The sequence below is a fragment of the Lethenteron reissneri genome, chromosome 34 (genome assembly GCF_015708825.2).
Source record: "Lethenteron reissneri isolate LAM-NWPU_2019-01 chromosome 34, ASM1570882v1, whole genome shotgun sequence".
Classification (NCBI taxonomy): domain Eukaryota; kingdom Metazoa; phylum Chordata; class Hyperoartia; order Petromyzontiformes; family Petromyzontidae; genus Lethenteron; species Lethenteron reissneri.
In genome coordinates this window covers 12,276,633-12,294,787 of record NC_083812.1, presented here as the reverse complement: position 1 = coordinate 12,294,787, position 18,155 = coordinate 12,276,633, and the positions used below count along the sequence as shown (strand labels likewise).

At 52.5% G+C, this 18,155-nt stretch overlaps 1 protein-coding gene across 1 annotated transcript in view; it reads right to left on the bottom strand.

The window, feature by feature from the left end:
• LOC133350492 (follistatin-related protein 4-like) overlaps positions 1-16,307 on the bottom strand; it is a 41,829-nt gene extending 25,522 nt beyond the window's left edge. The window contains exons 1-2 of the mRNA XM_061564832.1: positions 15,888-16,307; positions 11,972-12,014 (exon numbers count right to left, since the gene is read on the bottom strand). Coding sequence (XP_061420816.1) covers positions 11,972-12,014; positions 15,888-16,043 — 199 coding nt within the window. The 5' untranslated portion in view covers positions 16,044-16,307. The remainder of the gene's footprint in view (positions 1-11,971; positions 12,015-15,887) is intronic.
• Between the last annotated feature and the right edge of the window lie 1,848 nt (positions 16,308-18,155).

The following is an 18,155-nucleotide window of genomic DNA, read 5'->3' as shown; positions in this document are numbered from 1 at the left end:
AGCCTCACGCAATATGTGGGGACCTCTATTTTGAGCTCGTGGCTGGCTGGCTCGCTGGCTGCGTCTGAAAGAGCCGTCACTCCGACCTCTCATCTCCTGGGAAATATGGCTTTCTCTTCCTGGCATTAAGTATTAATGATCGGACTCTAAACACGCAAACCTTGCCACACTTCAGCGGCGATTACTGTGCAGCTTTTCATGTTTGCAAACTCACGTACCAGGGGACAGCTCGGCTTGATGCTACACCACCGGCTCGGGAGGGCGAGGAGGGTAAGGAAATGGGCTGCTGGCACGCAACGCTGATCACTGTGTGCAGTTGTTATGGGTATGAGGCAGTGAGGTGGAAGGGGAATGTCAAACAGCATTAGCCCAGACTCTCACGGTGAGGCGAGCACGCTGGATTCGGCGCTGCTGCTGCTGCTGTTGTTGCTGCTATCCCTGCCACGGCTGCGTTGGTTAGACACTCAGAGGGCAGCCGTCCTCACCGGCACCTTATTACGGCTCCCAGTTTTTGGTTTCACGGGCTTTGGTCTCTTCCCGACTTGCAATGAGCTCCAAATACATACACGAATTTCTTTAGCACTGTTTTTTTGTGTGTTCGTTTGTTGTCCTTCACCCCCCCCCCTCCACACGTCGGACGAGCACGGTTGGCTACGTACGGTGCGAAATAAGTTCAACATAAGGTACATGCGATGGTGACATCTAGTGATCCGTGTTTTTCTTTGTGGGTGGGGCCACGTAAGTTAATGGTCAAATTCTCGACGTTAACCCTCCACCACCCGACAAGATTACAGATATATTGTCGTGACGCGCTGCCGATGTGCTGATCACATTTTAAACTAAAACTAAACTTTTTTTTTATTTCACAAGGTAAAGCCCACTGAGATAAAAAGGTATTTTTCAGGAGCGAAAACGTGGATTATCGCGTGCAAATGTATAGCAGCCAAATACTCTAAACACAGGTTTCTAAATGTGGAGGGAAAACCCGGAGGACCCGGATAATTTCCACGCGACCACGGAGAGAAAGACACGCAAACTCCAAATATACAGCAGGCGTCAGAGTCGTGATCGAACCCACAACGCCCTGCATACCAGGCGAAGTAGTTAACATCTCGCCACCGTGGCGACCGATTAAGAGCACCTCCCACCCACTATCACCCAGTCTCACAACTGAGTTTAACATCGAGACATTTCCTCCAAACTGCTTCGAGCTCCGTCCTGTAGCGAACTCGGCCATCGAGTGAGAGGTTGTGTCAGCTGAGCCTGTGCCGCAAGTGACAACGGCGGTAATTGTCTTTCCCACAATGCTGCATGGGCGACGTTTACAAAATGATGGGGGTTTTGTTGTTGTATTTGTGTGGTGAACGATGACACAATCGCGACGTCAATTTCTACAAATTTCATTCCAAGTGAACAACGCGAATACCGTGAGCCCTCGGCGCGAGGCGAGGCTATCACCGCGTCAGCACGGATCTCGTGTGGTCTGATACGGTCATTACGATCTCTTTGAACATCAAAGGTCAAACACCAAAGGATGGTTTCTGAATAGACACCATGTGATCTATGAGCGCCTTGATTGTCTATTAAATACAATTATGTCTTCACCATCAACCGATCTTTAGAGCCATTACGTCCGCTTAATGGGATCATAGGCCATACGCGATGCTAAATATTCTCAAGCATCAGCACCTTTTATTAATTAAACACCTAAAGATGTGGTGCCTGTCCACACAGCCATTGAGGGGGGACACTCATCTTCGCAGGGTGGGGTGTGAGGGGGCCTGAGTTAGTCATGGAGAGGCTGATTAAGAAATATGTCCGTGTTTGGTGCGTGGGAAGGTAACCCAGGGGGTGGTTAAACAACACAATAATATTGGGTGGTGGTGGTGATGGTGGTGGTGGTGATGGTGGTGGTGATGGTGGTGATGGTGGTGGTGATGGTGATGGTGGTGATGGTGGTGGTGGTGATGGTGGTGGTGGTGGTGATGGTGGTGGTGATCCTGCGGTGGCAGCGGTGCACAGCGGTGGAAGCTGGCAGCCTTCACACGCTCCACCACTCCGCTGAGCGAGGAATCAACGACCAACGCCACCATCAACCCCCCCCCCCCCCCCCGGCGACCGAACGTCGATCAACGATCTCCGGAGCACAACGAATAACAAATAAAACAACAGCTCACAAACAAACAAACAAAAACCCCAACACATTCGCCAATAACACCGTGGCCTGAAAATGAAAAGTGTACAATAGGCGACGGTCAGTCACCTGTATAATTGGCAACTTTTTAGGCGACATTTTGGGAACTTCCCCTTCTTCATAGCACAACGACACAGAGAGGTCACCTCCAGTGGAGGTCACCTCCACTGGCCATTCGCTGAAGCGTCGCCTATTATACACTCCCCCCCCCCCCTTCTAAGGCCACGGCGTTATTGACACGGAACGTGTCGCGTCGCTATTTGTGCTCGGCGCCGGTGATGATTGGATGAACCCAGAAACTCGGGGCAGCTGCCGTGTGCCTCGCCAGGTCTGGCACCCGGGTCGCCTGCTCTGTTAGTGCCAATCCGTGTGGAGTGAACATTTGTGCCAGACCCTCGCTGTCTCTCTCGTGAGCTACACAGGTACCTGTGTACATACCCGTACATGCACCTGTATAGGTACCCGCGTAGCAAGCAGGAGCATCCTGAATGAATTACAGCTTTGCACTTTCAGTGACACCGCATTAGAAGAGACAATGAATATTTAATACATACATCGCAGTGTATTTTGACGCTTTGCAATTGTAAAATCCATAAAAAATATATACATTTGATAACGGAACGTGCCTAATGCAGATGGAGCCATTAGTGCGTGGGGCATGAATTTGTCTCCGCAAACAGCAGCCAACAGCAGCCAAAACCTCCCCATTATTTTGACATCTGGGCCATATTTCTTGGGAAGAGCCTATAAAATTAGAGTTAAGCACCCATACATCCGCGTTGGCAACATTAAACATCGCGGTGGAGGTTTCGCCATTGTTGACGATTCGAACGATTTACAACACAGCACGCTGCCTCCAAATTTACACTGCTAACGCGTGTATTTATTTCACGCAATAAAAACTAAACTTTTTCAAATGTATATGTGTGTGTGCGTGTATGCGTTCTCGGCTGTTGTCTAAAAAGGTAATAAAGAGGAATTCTTTATTACCTTTTTGCTGTCTCCCAGGCGCGCAACCGCGACTCAGCGTCCCGGTTGCCCACGTGCCTTGCCTTGTGACGCAGGCAACGGACCGCGCACGATTTGAACCTCATGGCGCGACCCCGGGGTCAAAAATCGCCATTGATTTATTTATTTTTGGCGACTCCGTCCCACCGCGCAACATGAACGCCGCGACCCGCCTGGCGCGGACCGTTCTGTTGCCGCGTCGTCCAAGCGCAGCAGCGGCGAGGACCAATGCGCAGAAGAAACGAAACTTTGATTGGCGCATTGCGTAGAGCTCGTCGCCTTCAACAGACATAAAATGACGTCGCAACGCAGTTTATGCGAGAGCCCGGGGCTTATGGGACCCCGGGGTCCCGCCGTGAGGTTCATTTACAAAACCCAGTCGGGTGGCGGCGGCAGCAGCGCAGCGAGCGACTCGCAGTGGGAAAGGCGACGAGTTCGAATCCTGACTGGGGCTCCTGGGGCGATGCATCAAGTCCCACCTTTTTAAATCCTCTATATTAAGTTCACTTGCTTGCTTGCTTGCGCGTTTACGACCGTGCAAATCTTTCGGTCGTTTTTTTAACCCACTTCCCGTGATCCAATCGAGCTGACATTTTGCACACAGACTCGTTGTGCGTGACAATTTATTTTCGTTAAAAAAAATTCCAAAATTTTCCACTTTTTAGGAAAAAAAAATGTTCATATTTAATTTAAAATACCAATGTGGTAAAAATGAAACTCTTACTCAAGAAAAACAGAAATGAATAATAAAATAAAACCGATGCCACGCATATAAAGGATTTATAGTGAAAAACTTTGTTTTTACGGGTTAATTTTTTTAGGTGAAAGTCAACGGCGGTCGCGTAATGGATAAACTCGCCCCCGTCGTGGGAACGTGGAATTTCCACCACACGCTCGGGGACTGCAAACAAAGGGATGAGCACCGCCTCGACGCCTGTTTGAGCGGCAATTCACTTTGGTGTTGAACACGGCCGCTTTAAAGATGCACTTTGCTGTGATTACATCACGTTGCATCTTTCGTAGAGTTGTGCATTATTAAAGCTCCTCACATCGCACAGTAATAAAACAATAAACGTTGCGTATAAATCTACGCGACATCTAAAATGAAACCATATTTAATATCAATAAGTTGTCTTAAAATATAACTTTCGCTGACATTAATACACTGCTTGAGTTCAGCAAGGTGTACGTATATATAGAGAAAGACAGAGATTCCGCATGTAGCGTTTAATAGGCTGTTTGACCAAGTGCTGTTAGCGAGCACCTATGAAGGACGGCACGGCGCACGAGGGGATGGGTGGACAGCACCACGCTCGGCCGCCTTTGTCTCCCCAGTGGCGATGTTCAAACACCACACCAGGTTCCCACTTGAGGTTGAGTCGACGTAGGAGAGACATAGAACCGGTTTAGATAACCGTCACCGGTGTTGGCCGTGAGCAAAAATCGAACTCGAGTAACCGGGTTTCGTAGCTCAGTGCGCTAACCACTGCACCACCGCTCCCCCGCAAGGGTGTATATACAGGCACCCTTGTGGATTGTGAGTGATTAAGGTCACCGCCGAGTGGAATTTCGACCATCGCATGAACGCACGGTGGGAACTGGAGGAAGATCCAAGGGCGCGGGGTGATCTTCTCACGGCTGCTGTAAACCTCAACTTGTTTCTAATTCGGGATCATCCCAATCCCAACACTGGAGTGAATTCCAAGTCTGCGGGGATGGCGTGGTGTAATCCGCACGACGCCACCGCCGCTGCAGCTTGAATAACGAATGAAAACGTTCCCCCGGTGACCTTGAACCCTCGCGGCGAAGAGAAAGCCTCTAAATCCCAGCACGCGCGGTCGCCACGCGCGCGGCCCCGCGGTTTAAAGGCTGAAGCGGTTTGCCTTGTGCTCATTGTGGCGATGTCTCAAACGCGACGGAGAGCAGGGCTTCGGAGCGCTATGCAAAAGGCGGACGGTAAAATGATGTTGATGATGATGATCATTGCACTTTGGATCGATAATAGTAAAAACTGCGAAACTTTTTGGAAAACAAAAGCGCGACAAATAATTTACTAAACGAAATCCGCAAACAACAAAAAAAATGTGATGAAGCTGTTTGCCGCAGCGTTGTGACGGCCGCCGGTGAATCGTCTCCCCCGAGGGAAATATTCGGCGGGGAAACAAAACAGAAAGTGAACAATGACTTCGCATTGTTTTCCAATGCAAAGAAGCCCAAACTTCAATGTGAAAAAAGTTGCAGCCGCGGTGGCAAGCGCGGCCAATGGGAAGAGATTGCATCTCGCGCAACCGATGGAAATTCCAGGATTCTAATTAAAACAAATCCGCGATGTCCAACAAACGAGCGACTTCTCTCGCACGTGGAAAACTCGGGCGTGAAATTCCGCAGAGCGGCGACGTCGCTTTCAGTGCGGCGCCACGTCGAAAACACCGCAGAGCCGAGCCATCTCACTTTTCACATCTGGCCATACGCCAAGAATTCGTATTGGGTAAAACTATTACATCTTAAATAGCGTCGAAGAAAAATAACACAAACTCTTTAATAATTGTAATTAACGACGTGTGCACTGTTGCGCAATAAGCACATTTTTTTGTAAATTAATAAATGGATTTCGATGGAATACGACTGCTCTTCGAAAAGTTTAGCTGCACACGAGAGCGCCTCTACTTATCGTCGTTATCGTCGTCAGCCACTGCTGGACTTGAGCCTCCCCAAGGCGCCGCCACCTCTCCGGATTTCGCTCCTGCACACTGGCTGATTCCATCGCCCCCGAGCAATACAAACATCAAGGGAGCCGCCCCTAGAGACGGGCTTTTGGGAAATTGCGGTACCCCCAGTGTGGAGCAGAGGTCACTTGAAAAACGTCAGAAGCAGTTCTGTGCTATCTGCTTCAGCGAGCCGGTCTCTAACACGGGGCAATGCGCTTCGCTGAGAAAGTTCCAAACCGAGATTTTTTTTTTCCATCTCTTGACATGTCACTGATAGAACAATTGGAATTCAATTGAAAAAGATACGAAGAAAAGGAATTGAAAAAAAATCAACAATCAGCCAAAGGTCGGTTTGTGTTCGTGAAGTTACCAACGAATTGCACCTCAGTTAATTTTAGAAACATCTGGCAGCCTTTGAAAACTAAGGGGAGAGCAAACAACCCTCCACACTCGAATGTTTCAATGAGAAACACTCTCATTGTCAGATGAGGCTCAATCTTGACTCTGCTGACGAGACACTGAATATCAAAACCGATACAGAGTTTGCTTTTATTGACCTAATGCTGCTGAAAAGATGGGCTCCCAAAAGGCAGATTGTCTCCTTCGGTTCGTTTTCCAGAGAACATTTTTGTTGTTAGCATCACCGTGCCGGCAGACTCCCACCCCCTCCACGGCGTCCCTGCGGCCCGCGCTCGCGACCTCGTGCGAGCGCACTCGGCCACAGGAGCAAGGCCCGGGAGGGAACGTTTGAGCAGATGGGGGCTCTTACCTCGTCAAGACCTCCGCCCTGTAATGCCACCCAGCACGGTTCAAGATACCATGTCTGGTGGGTGGTTTGTAAATGAAAACACATTCATCAGCAGCAGCAGCAGCCATGTTCTACCCACGGATGGATGAAAGGCCACATCGTCGCCATCTAGACTTGCCACCGTTTCCACCACAGACAAAATCCGGATGTCTGCCTAGTTCCATGAGAAAAAAAAATGTGCAGTAGACTGTGATAAAGTTCTGACCTCGGTACAAATAAATTCAGAATCAGAATCTTGATTGAGACTGGAGGAATCCGATGAGCTCTGAAGTTATCTTTCACAGATGTCCAGTAACATCAGTTCTTGCCACCTGACATACAGATGCCGCTCCACACACACATGTCAAGTCCTGGACTGTCAGGGGTCATACCCGGACAGGTGGCAACCGTAGCACCATGCCCCACGGTCCTGCAGTGCCACAACGCACCCAGCTCCTTCGTGACATCGCTGCATCTCCACGGCTTCTGTTGTCCTGGAGGGTCTCGCCAAATATTTGCAGCAGGGGGCGCTGCTGCCGCTGTGTGCGATCCAAATTGAGTAAATTGCAACGCCATTTTCCAGCATTTGGGATGTTTGGCCACTGCCAGCGACATCGCGTGGTTTATTAGCTATGGGGGGAAGCTGGAGAAACCACAGGAACCCCCACGCAGAACAGGGGGAGAGAGAACATACAAACTGGACATCTGCGAAAATAATGGACATCTGTGAAAAAGCGCTTCATCACTCATCGGATTCCTCCAGTTTAAAATATAATAAATATTCTCATTACGAAACTCCACACAGAGAGGTGCCCGAGTCGGGAATCGAACCTGTGACCTTCTCGCTATGATGCGCGAGCGTCACCACTGTGCTGCCACTCCCCGGCCGTCCGAAACCGGGGGTCCAACAGGGGTCCGACAGGGGTCCGACAGGGGTCAAACAGGGGTTCTTTCTGCCCTTTGCAGGATGGCTCCGTTCTTATCGCACTCGCACGCCGTGACCGGTCGACGTGCCGAGCCTAACGGCCACCGAGGGCATTGAGCGCACGAATCGGCAGCGCCGATGCTATCGGTGTCTGCTTCGTGAATCGCACGCACTCCAATCGAAACCTCGACGTTGTTCCTCGCCGCCAACTCAAGTCCCGACCCCCCCTCCCCCTTCTACGATCGCGCTGCTGTCACCATCCTAGAATTTCACCCAGATCCCGAGAGACGCTGGCGAACAGACGAAACACCGGATTCGAGAGTCAAACGTCATCGCACCTCCTGACATTGACATTCCTCCTTGAAGGCAACAGTGGGAACCATCAACCGCATCAAAGCATCAACAGGCCGATGCCAACATCTCCTTAATTAATTAGAAATTAAAGGTTAGCCACAGTAGGGCGACTGTGGCCATACAACCCGAACTATGGACCACGTAGTAAATATGGTCCAGAGGAAGAGCAGAACTACACGAACTCTCTCCTGAAGCCCTGTCGTGGCTACCAGACCTCTACATTGCCATTTGGCTCCTGAAACACCTTTCTGCCATCATGCGAATAAACATAATAGCATTGTGAATCTCTGAGACATTTACGTTCGTGAAATCGCCGACGAGCGATTCAAATCCACGTAACGAGACTTGACAAAGCGGCGTGAACGACAAAGATTGACCCTCGTGGAACGGTGTCCTTGTGCGTGGTGACGAAGGGCCACGTGGCGTGTGTGTCACGGGACTCAAGGTGACCCGTGGGGTGATGACGATCGCTCAGCTCACGTTGTGTCACGGAGGCGCGCGTGAGGTCCCACGAGGAGCGGTCGCAATTGCAGGGTCCAATACCGGAAACCGAATCCGCGTGATTTTTAAAATTTTATTTTTATTAATTTTAATTTCATTTTTTTACCTACGTGACTTTACCGAAAAAATAAGAGTACGAATCCGCGTTGTTAGACTCGGACCCATTTAAAGATTCTCGTACTAATCGCTGGACTTTTTAGTTTGTTCATTTTGTTGTTTGCAGAATGTTACAAACCACCGCGCGAAACAAGCGCAAGGCCGTCTTCGTCTGAATCGGTGGGGAAACAGGGTTCCGTGCCAGCACCGAGCACGGAGGAGCCCTTGCGGGTGCCGTGACCGCAGGCTCAGTGATCGGGGTGTGCCCCCTCGGCCCGGCGCCATCATCACGACCGGTGGCGGCTAAAGCCTCGCGAGAAGCAGGCTGCAAGGTGACGCGGCGGTGACAAAGAGGAGGAGGAGGGTTCCTCTCCCCCGCGTGCGCTCGCTCCCTCTGGGGCCGGCCGCTCTAATCCCGCCACTGAAAAAGTGAGACAGCGGAGAATTTGGCAGCACCGGGCGAGCGGGGAGGGCTCCGTTGAGCCGAGACCCCTGGGGGATTCTGTGAATCCGTGCGTTCGGAGCTCCCATCCCTCACCGCGGCCATCAGCCACCATCCCCCCCCCCTCCCCGTTCTGAATTCTCACGTCACGATCCAGGGTGTCCAACTTCCACTCCTGAACCTGCGATGTCAATGCTACGAGCGCTACATATCGAAGGCTACTACGCATGTTTACGTAAGACATCAACAAAAAAAGATATCAACACCAAACTAAAAAAAACCCCATCGTTGCATAGTTCAGTGTGTTTCTGGGAAGCTCGTGCATTAAAACTGCACCCTGAGGGGGCCTTAATTCTGTCTTGGTGAGCCGCGGACATTAAATTGAAACTCGATGAGAGCGTGGAGCTACGCACGCATCCTGCGGTTGATGGGGAGTGGTGGTGGGGGGGGGTACATCTGCTGCTGCTGCTCTCCGCACTCCCTCCCTAGCGCGCTCCAGGATGGAGGGGCGTTCACGTGGCCTAGCGTTTGCAGATGTTCGCGGTTCGAAAGCAGCGGCCGCCCCTGGTTATTACTGCGGGTCTATTCGCCATAACGATGCTACGCGCCGTCTATTGCGTAGATCTCATGGGGGGCCATCTATCCATTGCGTGCGTGCCGTCTTCATGACGCAAAGTGGCCAAATTTGAAGAAGAAAAAAATACCCGCAAAATTGTCCACACGGGCCGTTGAGGCAAGTGTTGTTAGCGAGCACTTATGAAGACCGGCACGGCTCACGACATGAACGCGTACTTCACTGTGTCTTTATAGGGACTGAATCATACGGAACACTAGACAGAATGCAGACCATCAACGAGGCCTGCATTATTTCCACTACAAACCCCCAGGTGGTCTCTGATCACCATGCGAGGCGCAGCGTCTGGCACTGAGCCTGGCGCTCGCCACACTCAGCACCACCACCACCACCACTGTCCCCTGCGGCACCAGGGCCACGGTTTGGTGACGAGAGCCACTGCGGCGTGAGCACGTGCCAACAGACAAAGATCCCACGTATAGCCTGTAACAGACTGCAGGGGCAAGTGCTGACAGCGAGTAGCACCCACGAAGGCCACAGTGCCGCGAACCACCGTGTCTACACTGCGTGCAAACCTAACTGGTTCGTTCATCCGCTGACACCAACGCTTTGCAGTCGCGTTGCAAATGACCTTGGGTCGCTCTTGCACCCCAAGACTCCTATCCTGGCCTCTTGAGTTCTCGCCTGGTGGCACAGAATCAACTTGACGGCCTGACGCCGCCCACCCACCCTCTCGCGCGTGGGGACTCCTGGAGAGGCAATTGTCTGTCCCCGTCCTCCTTGCGCCTCTCCGCTTTCACCGACCCCCCACTAATCATGACCTTGCACCGAATGAGCCGAACTCCTCGGTGCGCTCTGCCTTGCCCCTTGATAGAAGATCCGCGCATCGTTTTCGGACGTTGCTGTTAACCCACAGAGGTCGTTTAACATCTTCTGTCATTGCCTTTACGCTGGTAATCGGTTACTGCTGCCCGACCTGCACTGCTCAGTCGGGTGGGTGAATCATTGTCACGCTTCAGTTTTTTTCCCCATTTCCCCATGTTCCCAAGGGGTGCCCAAAAAAGGACGTGCTGCTGTGACTGCTGCTGCTGCTGCTTCTGCTTCTGCATCGCCACCTTTTCCAACGTTCAATTTAACAACTACAGCGGATTAAATTGCACGCTAAAAATGACCGACTTTCGTAATCACGGCACAAAAAAAAAAACAATTCGCTACAAGCATGGACGCGGGACTGCGCGGATTGTGCATTGTCAGCGGGACATGCGTCACCACCATGCCACGGTTGCGTGGAGCGTCGCATAACGAGTCGAGGGGGCAAGCGACGCAGTGGTTAATCAACGATTGTTTTGAGTCGTCACCTCGAATGAGCATACTGCCTCCGGTAGAAATGTCCCGAACGCTCACGCGGCAGAGCAACGTGGGAAACGGCGCGTGGAACGACACGCGTGTCGGAGTCACACGATGGGGCCGGGCAAAGTATGCGCCCGATTATGTTTTCACATTACCACTATCCCAAGGCAAATTTAAAATGATGGAATATTCCTCTGCAAAGGACAGTGGGAAGCCTTTACAAAGGTTAATGGGGCTGAGCGGGATTCAAGTCGCAGCGACACTCAGGCTCGCCGCAGCCCTCGGAACGCTCCGCCTGGCCAAGTCCCCTCGACCAGCACGCGAACAGCACCCATCGCATCCGCAATCGTATCATCACCATCGTCATCATCCACTCGTATCATCGCCATCGTCATCATCCACTCGTATCATCACCATCGTCATCATCATCATCATTTTGTATCATCATCACCATCCTCATAAAAATCTTGTATCATCGCCATCGTCATCACCATAATCGTAATCCATTGATAATCACTCCGTTCTAACCAAACGTATTTAAGGAGAGCCTCTAACTCTGTTCCACAATGCTCTCTTTAGTTTACGCTTTTACTCGATAGTAAAACACAGGTTTTCAATTTACGATAAAACCCAAACAATCTCAGTCGATAGGCCTTCATCACGAGTGCTAAAGGTCTATTGGTCTAAGTATCGATTGGCTTCTCTTCTGTTTTCACATGAGTAATTCCCTTGTACAACCCTACAAATACCATCCGTTAAGTTATTAAAAAAGGATGGCTTTCAACATTGTTCGTATTTCAGCCGTCGTAGTTTGTAATACGACGCATTAGCGTCCACTCGCATTACAATTTTGTGGGGTGGGCAATGAGCAGCAGCGCGATTTGTTTATCCCATGCGGGTCAATGGTGCGACCCTGATCGATAAATGAATGAGTGCGACGAGGAAGAGGAGGAGGAAGAGAGAGGAGGAAAGAGGAGGAGACAGGAGCCTGACGGTCAATGCCACATCGACCTCGAGCCGCTACACACGCACCTCCTTCAGACGCGGTCCGTGACCTCCCGGGGAGCGGTGCATCCTGGACACAACCAAACGACACAAGCGATTACCATCGTCATTATCATCATGGTCATCATCATTACACAATCAAGGAGCACTGGTACGCCTATCGCAATCACATCTGAGCACACTCACCGTATGACGACAAATGCAAGAGTTCAACAGTAACCGACTTCATCATCATCACGACCACATTTTATAAACGTCCGTGGAGCACAGCAACTTTTACAATGCCCAACAAAACCGCCTCGCCCGGCACCGGAGCGGCCGATAAACGGCGAGCCGGAGCCCCCCCTTTGCTCGTTCGCGGCGATAAATTCGCGAGACGAGAGGCGGCCGTCGCGGTAATTACAGCGGAGGGCGGTGTGGGATGCGTGAGGATTCAGGGCCCTCTCGGGCGAGCGAGCGACGATCAATGAGCGCCGAGCGACATTGAGTGCGTCCAGTCAGCCAGCCCCTCGCCGCACAAAACGCGAGTGAGTTACGGCTGCAACGGCGACCTCCACGGGGAACAGCGACAGCCTCGCTCGCGGCTCCGACACGGCCAGAGAGACAGAGAGAGACAGAGAGAGGGGCTCAATATTTCACAAGCGGTGAGTACTATCGGCTCTCTCTCTCTCGTGTTCTGCATTGATGAGCCCCGCGAGGAGAGCTATTATTATCGAGCTTCCAGGGGGTGAAATTGAGGACCTCGTGGGCAGAAGGGGGCACCGCACGGTGTTGCCGAGACGTTGACGCCCACTTCACATCCAGGGGCTTCGTGTTATTTCCCGAGAAGGCAGGGAAGCCGAGTCACGGCGCCACCATTAAATTCATGGTTACCACTCCAGGTCTAGATTTCGTAGTCAAGATTATGATTCGCGATTAATTTGTTTAGGCCACGTGATGATTTGCTGGGTTATGCCACGTGATGATCTGGCCAATTTTCCGTCGTGCGAGCCTCCACCACCCAACATATCGAAATTAATTTCGTTGCTTCAAAAATAATTCTGACTTCCAGGATTGACATTCCGTTTTGCTGGATCTGGTCATCATGATGTTTCAAAGGAAACGTCACGTTATCCAATCGCTGTTAAATCTAGCTGCGAGGATTGTTCTTCAACTCTTCCGGCGAGTGAGCTGAACCAATAATTTTCGGCGCGTTCTATTAACGCTGGTACACCACGTGACAATATGTTTGGCGGCGTTGGATGGTGGAGGGCCTGAACGACACACATTTTGTCGGATCACCACGCGGTTTAACCCAAACATGTATCGTGAATGAAAATATTGCCTGCCAAACCCTGGGCATTGAATGATCACTCTAAATCGCCCCACCGATCTGTGACTCGGGGCACTGTTGCACAGGCGAGCCTTCTGCAAGTACAACACAAAAGAGCAGCAACAGCAGCAGCAGCTGGCTGCGAAGTAGAACTGAGAGCAACAGGAGAACGGCTGGGACTAGACACTGACAGAGCAGATCCGAAAGTGACGACCCCTGTGGATGGGAGGCGAGTTGAGAGGGGATCCCACACGAGGCGTTACGCACGCGCGGAACAAGGCGCAGAGGAAGAACCACGCTGCGTGGACTCGGTGAGAGATGATCTCAAAGAGGAAGGGAGAACGAGTGAAGGAGGCCGTGGAGGAGAGGCCTCACCCTGCCCCTTCATCGTCTCTACGGAACACGCAAGGGGCCCTCGAGAGCCTTCATAATCACAACATTCATTTGTACTGCAGGAATCCGATGAGCTATAAATATATTTTTTCTTCGTAGATTTGAACACGGGCACGAGTGAAGCAGACGTCACAGCAACACACGGGAGCAGGAAGGCAGCAAAGAGCCGGATGATGATTGGCAGTCGCCAATGGGCGCCATTCGGGAGAACAATGGAACCATCGCCCACGATAGAGGTGGCATCTGAACACAAGTGTGTGTGTGTGTGTGTGGGGGGGGGGGGGTTTAGGCAGATCTCTATGGCTCAAAATCCAGACGGCGCAGGGACCAGACCGACTCTGAGCCGGAAAGGCGGACGCTCCGGATGTCGCACTTGCAGAGGTGAAGTCTGCTCTTGGAGTGACAGACAAGGGGGAAGCTCCTGGACCAGATGGTGAAACTAAACTCAAGTGATGAGATACTATTTAGTATTTCACCAGGTAAGGCCCACTGAGCTATATGGCTCTTTTTTCAGAAGCTTCCTGGCCACAAATGATATCCCAATGAATTAACTTATTACGTGCACATTTCTGACAGCCAATTGCTCCAAACGCACGTGGACATCATCAATGCAGCGGGACCAACTTCTGGAACAAAATGAGCGTAAATTTTATTTGAAGCTTTCGTGACTGCAGGAATTACTCTTTGGTTCTTTCGGTAAAATCACGTAGAAAGAAAACACATTAAATAATAGAATAAGACGTTTCGATTGCAACACAAGCAGTCGTTATCAGGTAGAACTAAACTTGAGAGAGACAAAACACAGACACGGAGACATACAGACAGACACACAAGCAGAGAGAGACAACACAGAGACACAGTCTCAGAGACACAGTCCCTGTGTGTCTATGTTGTATGTGTCTCTCTCTGTGTCTCTGTGTTGTCACAGATCCCCCCCGTATAGCCTTAACAGGCTGTTGGGGCAAGCGCTGTTAGCGAGCACCTATGAAGGCCGAAACGGCACACGAAGGGGTGGGTGGCCAGCACCACGCCCGACCGTCTTTGTTTCCCCAGTGGCGATGTTTACACACTGTACCAGGAACTCAATTGAGGCTGAGTCAACCTAGGGAAGGAGGCCCAGGACCGGTTCCGGTAATCGTCACTGGTGTTGGCCATGAGCGGGATTAGAACTCGGGTCGCCGGGTTCGAAGCCCAGCGCTCTAACCGCTACATTGCCGCTCCCCGATTAACAAAGGCAAAGACAAAGATCCCCTATATAGCCTTAACAGACTGTTGGGGCAAGTGCTGTTAGCGAGCATCTATGAATGCCGGCACGGCACGCGAGGGGGTGGGTGGCCAACACCACGCCCGGCCGCCTTTGTCTCCCTAGTGGCGATATTTACACATCGCACTTGGTACTCATTTGAGGCTGAGACGACCTATCCTCACACACACGCACATAGCAAACACATCATGACACGCGTGCGCACATTTTCAATATCTCGCAGCAGTCGGGTGTGAACATCGGTGCGAATGCACACGGACACTGCACGCGTGTTGCTCACGCCTCGCTACCGATATAGAGCGCTGCTGGCTTTCATCGCTGCTGGCTTTCATCGCAGCTGGCTCACACCGCAACTGGCTCACACCGCAACTGGCTCACATCGCAACTGGCTCACATCGCAGCTGGCTCACACCGCAGCCGGCTCACACCGCAACTGGCTCCCACCGCAACTGGCTCACATCGCAGCGCACAACTCGCCCGAATGAGCGTCATGCAGTGGCGCGTGGAATGCGCTTTACGTGCCGGTGTGCGTGAACGCGCACGCCGCCTTTATGCAGATTCGCATTCGTTTCTGTAGAGTCGAGCCCTGAGCCCTGAGACTTGCTCGGGAGGCTCCTGCATTGGAATGTTTATCCCGTTCATAATTTACGAGTGCGTTTTTTTTGTTTCTGTTTCCGCGCGGGACAAATCCCGGAGTTACCTTGGAGAGAGAAAAAACGACCGCGTGCACGAAAGCGATCGCACCCAAAAGGTCCGCACAGCCTAATTCACGGGCCCAATTGCAGAACCCGCCGCTGCTGGCCACACGGTAGTCCAACGGGTTTAGTAGATGTACGCATCTCTGCGTGATTCGGCGAGCCTTGCCCACAGAGTGCTGCATGTCAGCAAACAGGAGGCCTCTATGCGTGCGTGCGACGCCGATGGATGTGACGGACAGACACGCGGCGCGCTGTGCGTGGTGACGGTGGGATCACCTGCTCGTGGTGCTGTCCCTGGTGCTGAAGCTGCTCGTGGTGCTGGAGCTGTCCGTGGTGCTGAAATTGCTCAACCCCGGGGCTCGCGCCGTTCGCGTCGAGTCGGGGCCACGCGAGCAGCACGAGGCACGCGGCGAGCGCGAGTCGAGAAATCATCACCAACACCACCACCACCACCACTCACTCTCACGCACAGAGCTCCGCCACGCTCACGCGCAGAGCTCCCTACGCGCAGGGCTCTACACTCCAACGCGCACAGCTCCACAGTCTCAGGTGCAGATCTCCTGACTCTCACACCTCTCACAGCGCCCTCACGCTCGCACGCGTTCTTCACACGCACTCAGACTCTGCTCCCACGAGCGCCGCGGCCGTCAGCAGGACGCGTCCCGTTGCGGGAGACGCCGCCACCGCTGCTGCTGTTGCTGCAGCCGCGCGCGGTTTCCTCTATGAGGACAAAACCCGAGCGCAGCGCAGCGGAGCCGAGCGGCAATCAGCAACTCCCGCGGAACTTTAACTCCAGCGCCGAGCGAACCACGACTCCACACCCCCACCCCATCCACATCCGCGCAGCCTTTACCCCTCCCCCCGTCATCCTACCACCAACCCACCCTCTCACCCAATCCTCTCACCCCACCATCCAACCACCCAACCACTCACCCGCACGCAACCACCCACTCTCCTCTCACCCTCTCACGCGACCACCCACCCCCTCATGCAAACACCCAACCTTTCACGCAACCGCCCAACCACAAAACCTCTCGTTCTCTCTCTCACGCAACCCGCCCCACCCCCCTCCGCGTGTCTCGCTCCCCGCGGCCATTAGAGGCGATCGATGGGGGTCACGGCACAGCTGCCGCCGCCGCCGCCGCTCGTGCCGATCGACAGCGACTGCTCCGCGCGGCTCGGCGGAGTCGCGTCCATGGCGGCGCCCACGAGCCAGAGTCGCAAGAGGGATTCACTCTCGGGGGAGCCGCACGGAGCCGCGCGGAGCCGCACGGAGCCGCACGGAGCCGCACGGAGCCGCACGGAGCCGCACGGGCAGTGGCAGCAGCGATGCGTAAACGAGCGCGCGGATTCACGCGTTGCGCCGCGGAACACGAGGAATGAGCGTCGGTGCTTGCCAGTGTAGCTGTGCTGAAGAGGTGCATCGTGAGAGAGGCGGGAGGATTGGGGGGCTGTTTGGGCTCCATTGACCACACGCCCCATGCTGTTGTCGTCTCTCGTGGCCTCGTGACGATGGCACGATCCCTCCCTCTAGATCAGGGGTCGGTAACCAAAACAACAACAACAACAAGAGCCTTTTTTCTTGTTTAAAATTCGGTATAACCCTCAATATCTTAAGAGCAGCGATGCAATGCGAATACGAGATGGTTGTTCCTGAATAAATAAGGTCGCGAAGCAGTCCTGAAAGAGCCGCAGGTTGGCGACCCCCTGGTCTGTACCTTGACCACCGGCAGCTGATCTGATCTCTTCATCCCCTTTGGCGGCCACTCGCTCCGGCGTTAGTTGTTCACCATCGTCCCACCGCTCATCGACCGTCGTCGTATGAAGCCAAATGTCACCAAGCCAAGAGGACGCGTCTCTTGTGCGCGTGTTCTCTGACGCGTGCGCGCCTCTCCTCGATGCGTCTCAATGCAATTCCAGGCGTGACGCCTCTCTCCGTGCGTCTCCGCGCACTTCAGCTCGTGTCCCACTTTCGTCACCAACGTCCATGTTTTTTGATCCACTTGTTACAGCAGGCAGCACGCTCTGATTCAAATGTTCCACTTTGGTCAAATTGCTTCTTTGTTAAGTTCGGTTTTTCAAAATTGCTCCAACGCGCCCGCTTCCGTCTCTCTCATTTCATCGTGTCGACCAAGTTCGCCTTGGGTAATCACTGCCTCGCGTGTGTGCGGATTAACGCAGTCATCCAACTGCCCACAAACCAAGAATCCAATAAAACAAAAATATCGAACAAATAAAAACTGTCTACGAAAAAAATGGAACAATTACATTGAGATTGTGTGAAAAAAGTAACACGATACATTCTACAAGGGGAATCAAGGTAATAATATTCTACTTTTGCGTATGATGGCAGCAGCGGGATGTTCAGCAGCTCGATGCTAATGTCGAGGTCTGGTGGCCAGGGCGAGTGCGAGTCGGTGGCCTCACCTGCCACGTGTCTTCACGTCACGTTCGAGACAACTAATGCCCTCATCTTGGCGAAATGGACGTCGTTAATTCTAAATCCCGGTATGATCCGTCAGGCAATGAGACAAACGTTCTCGA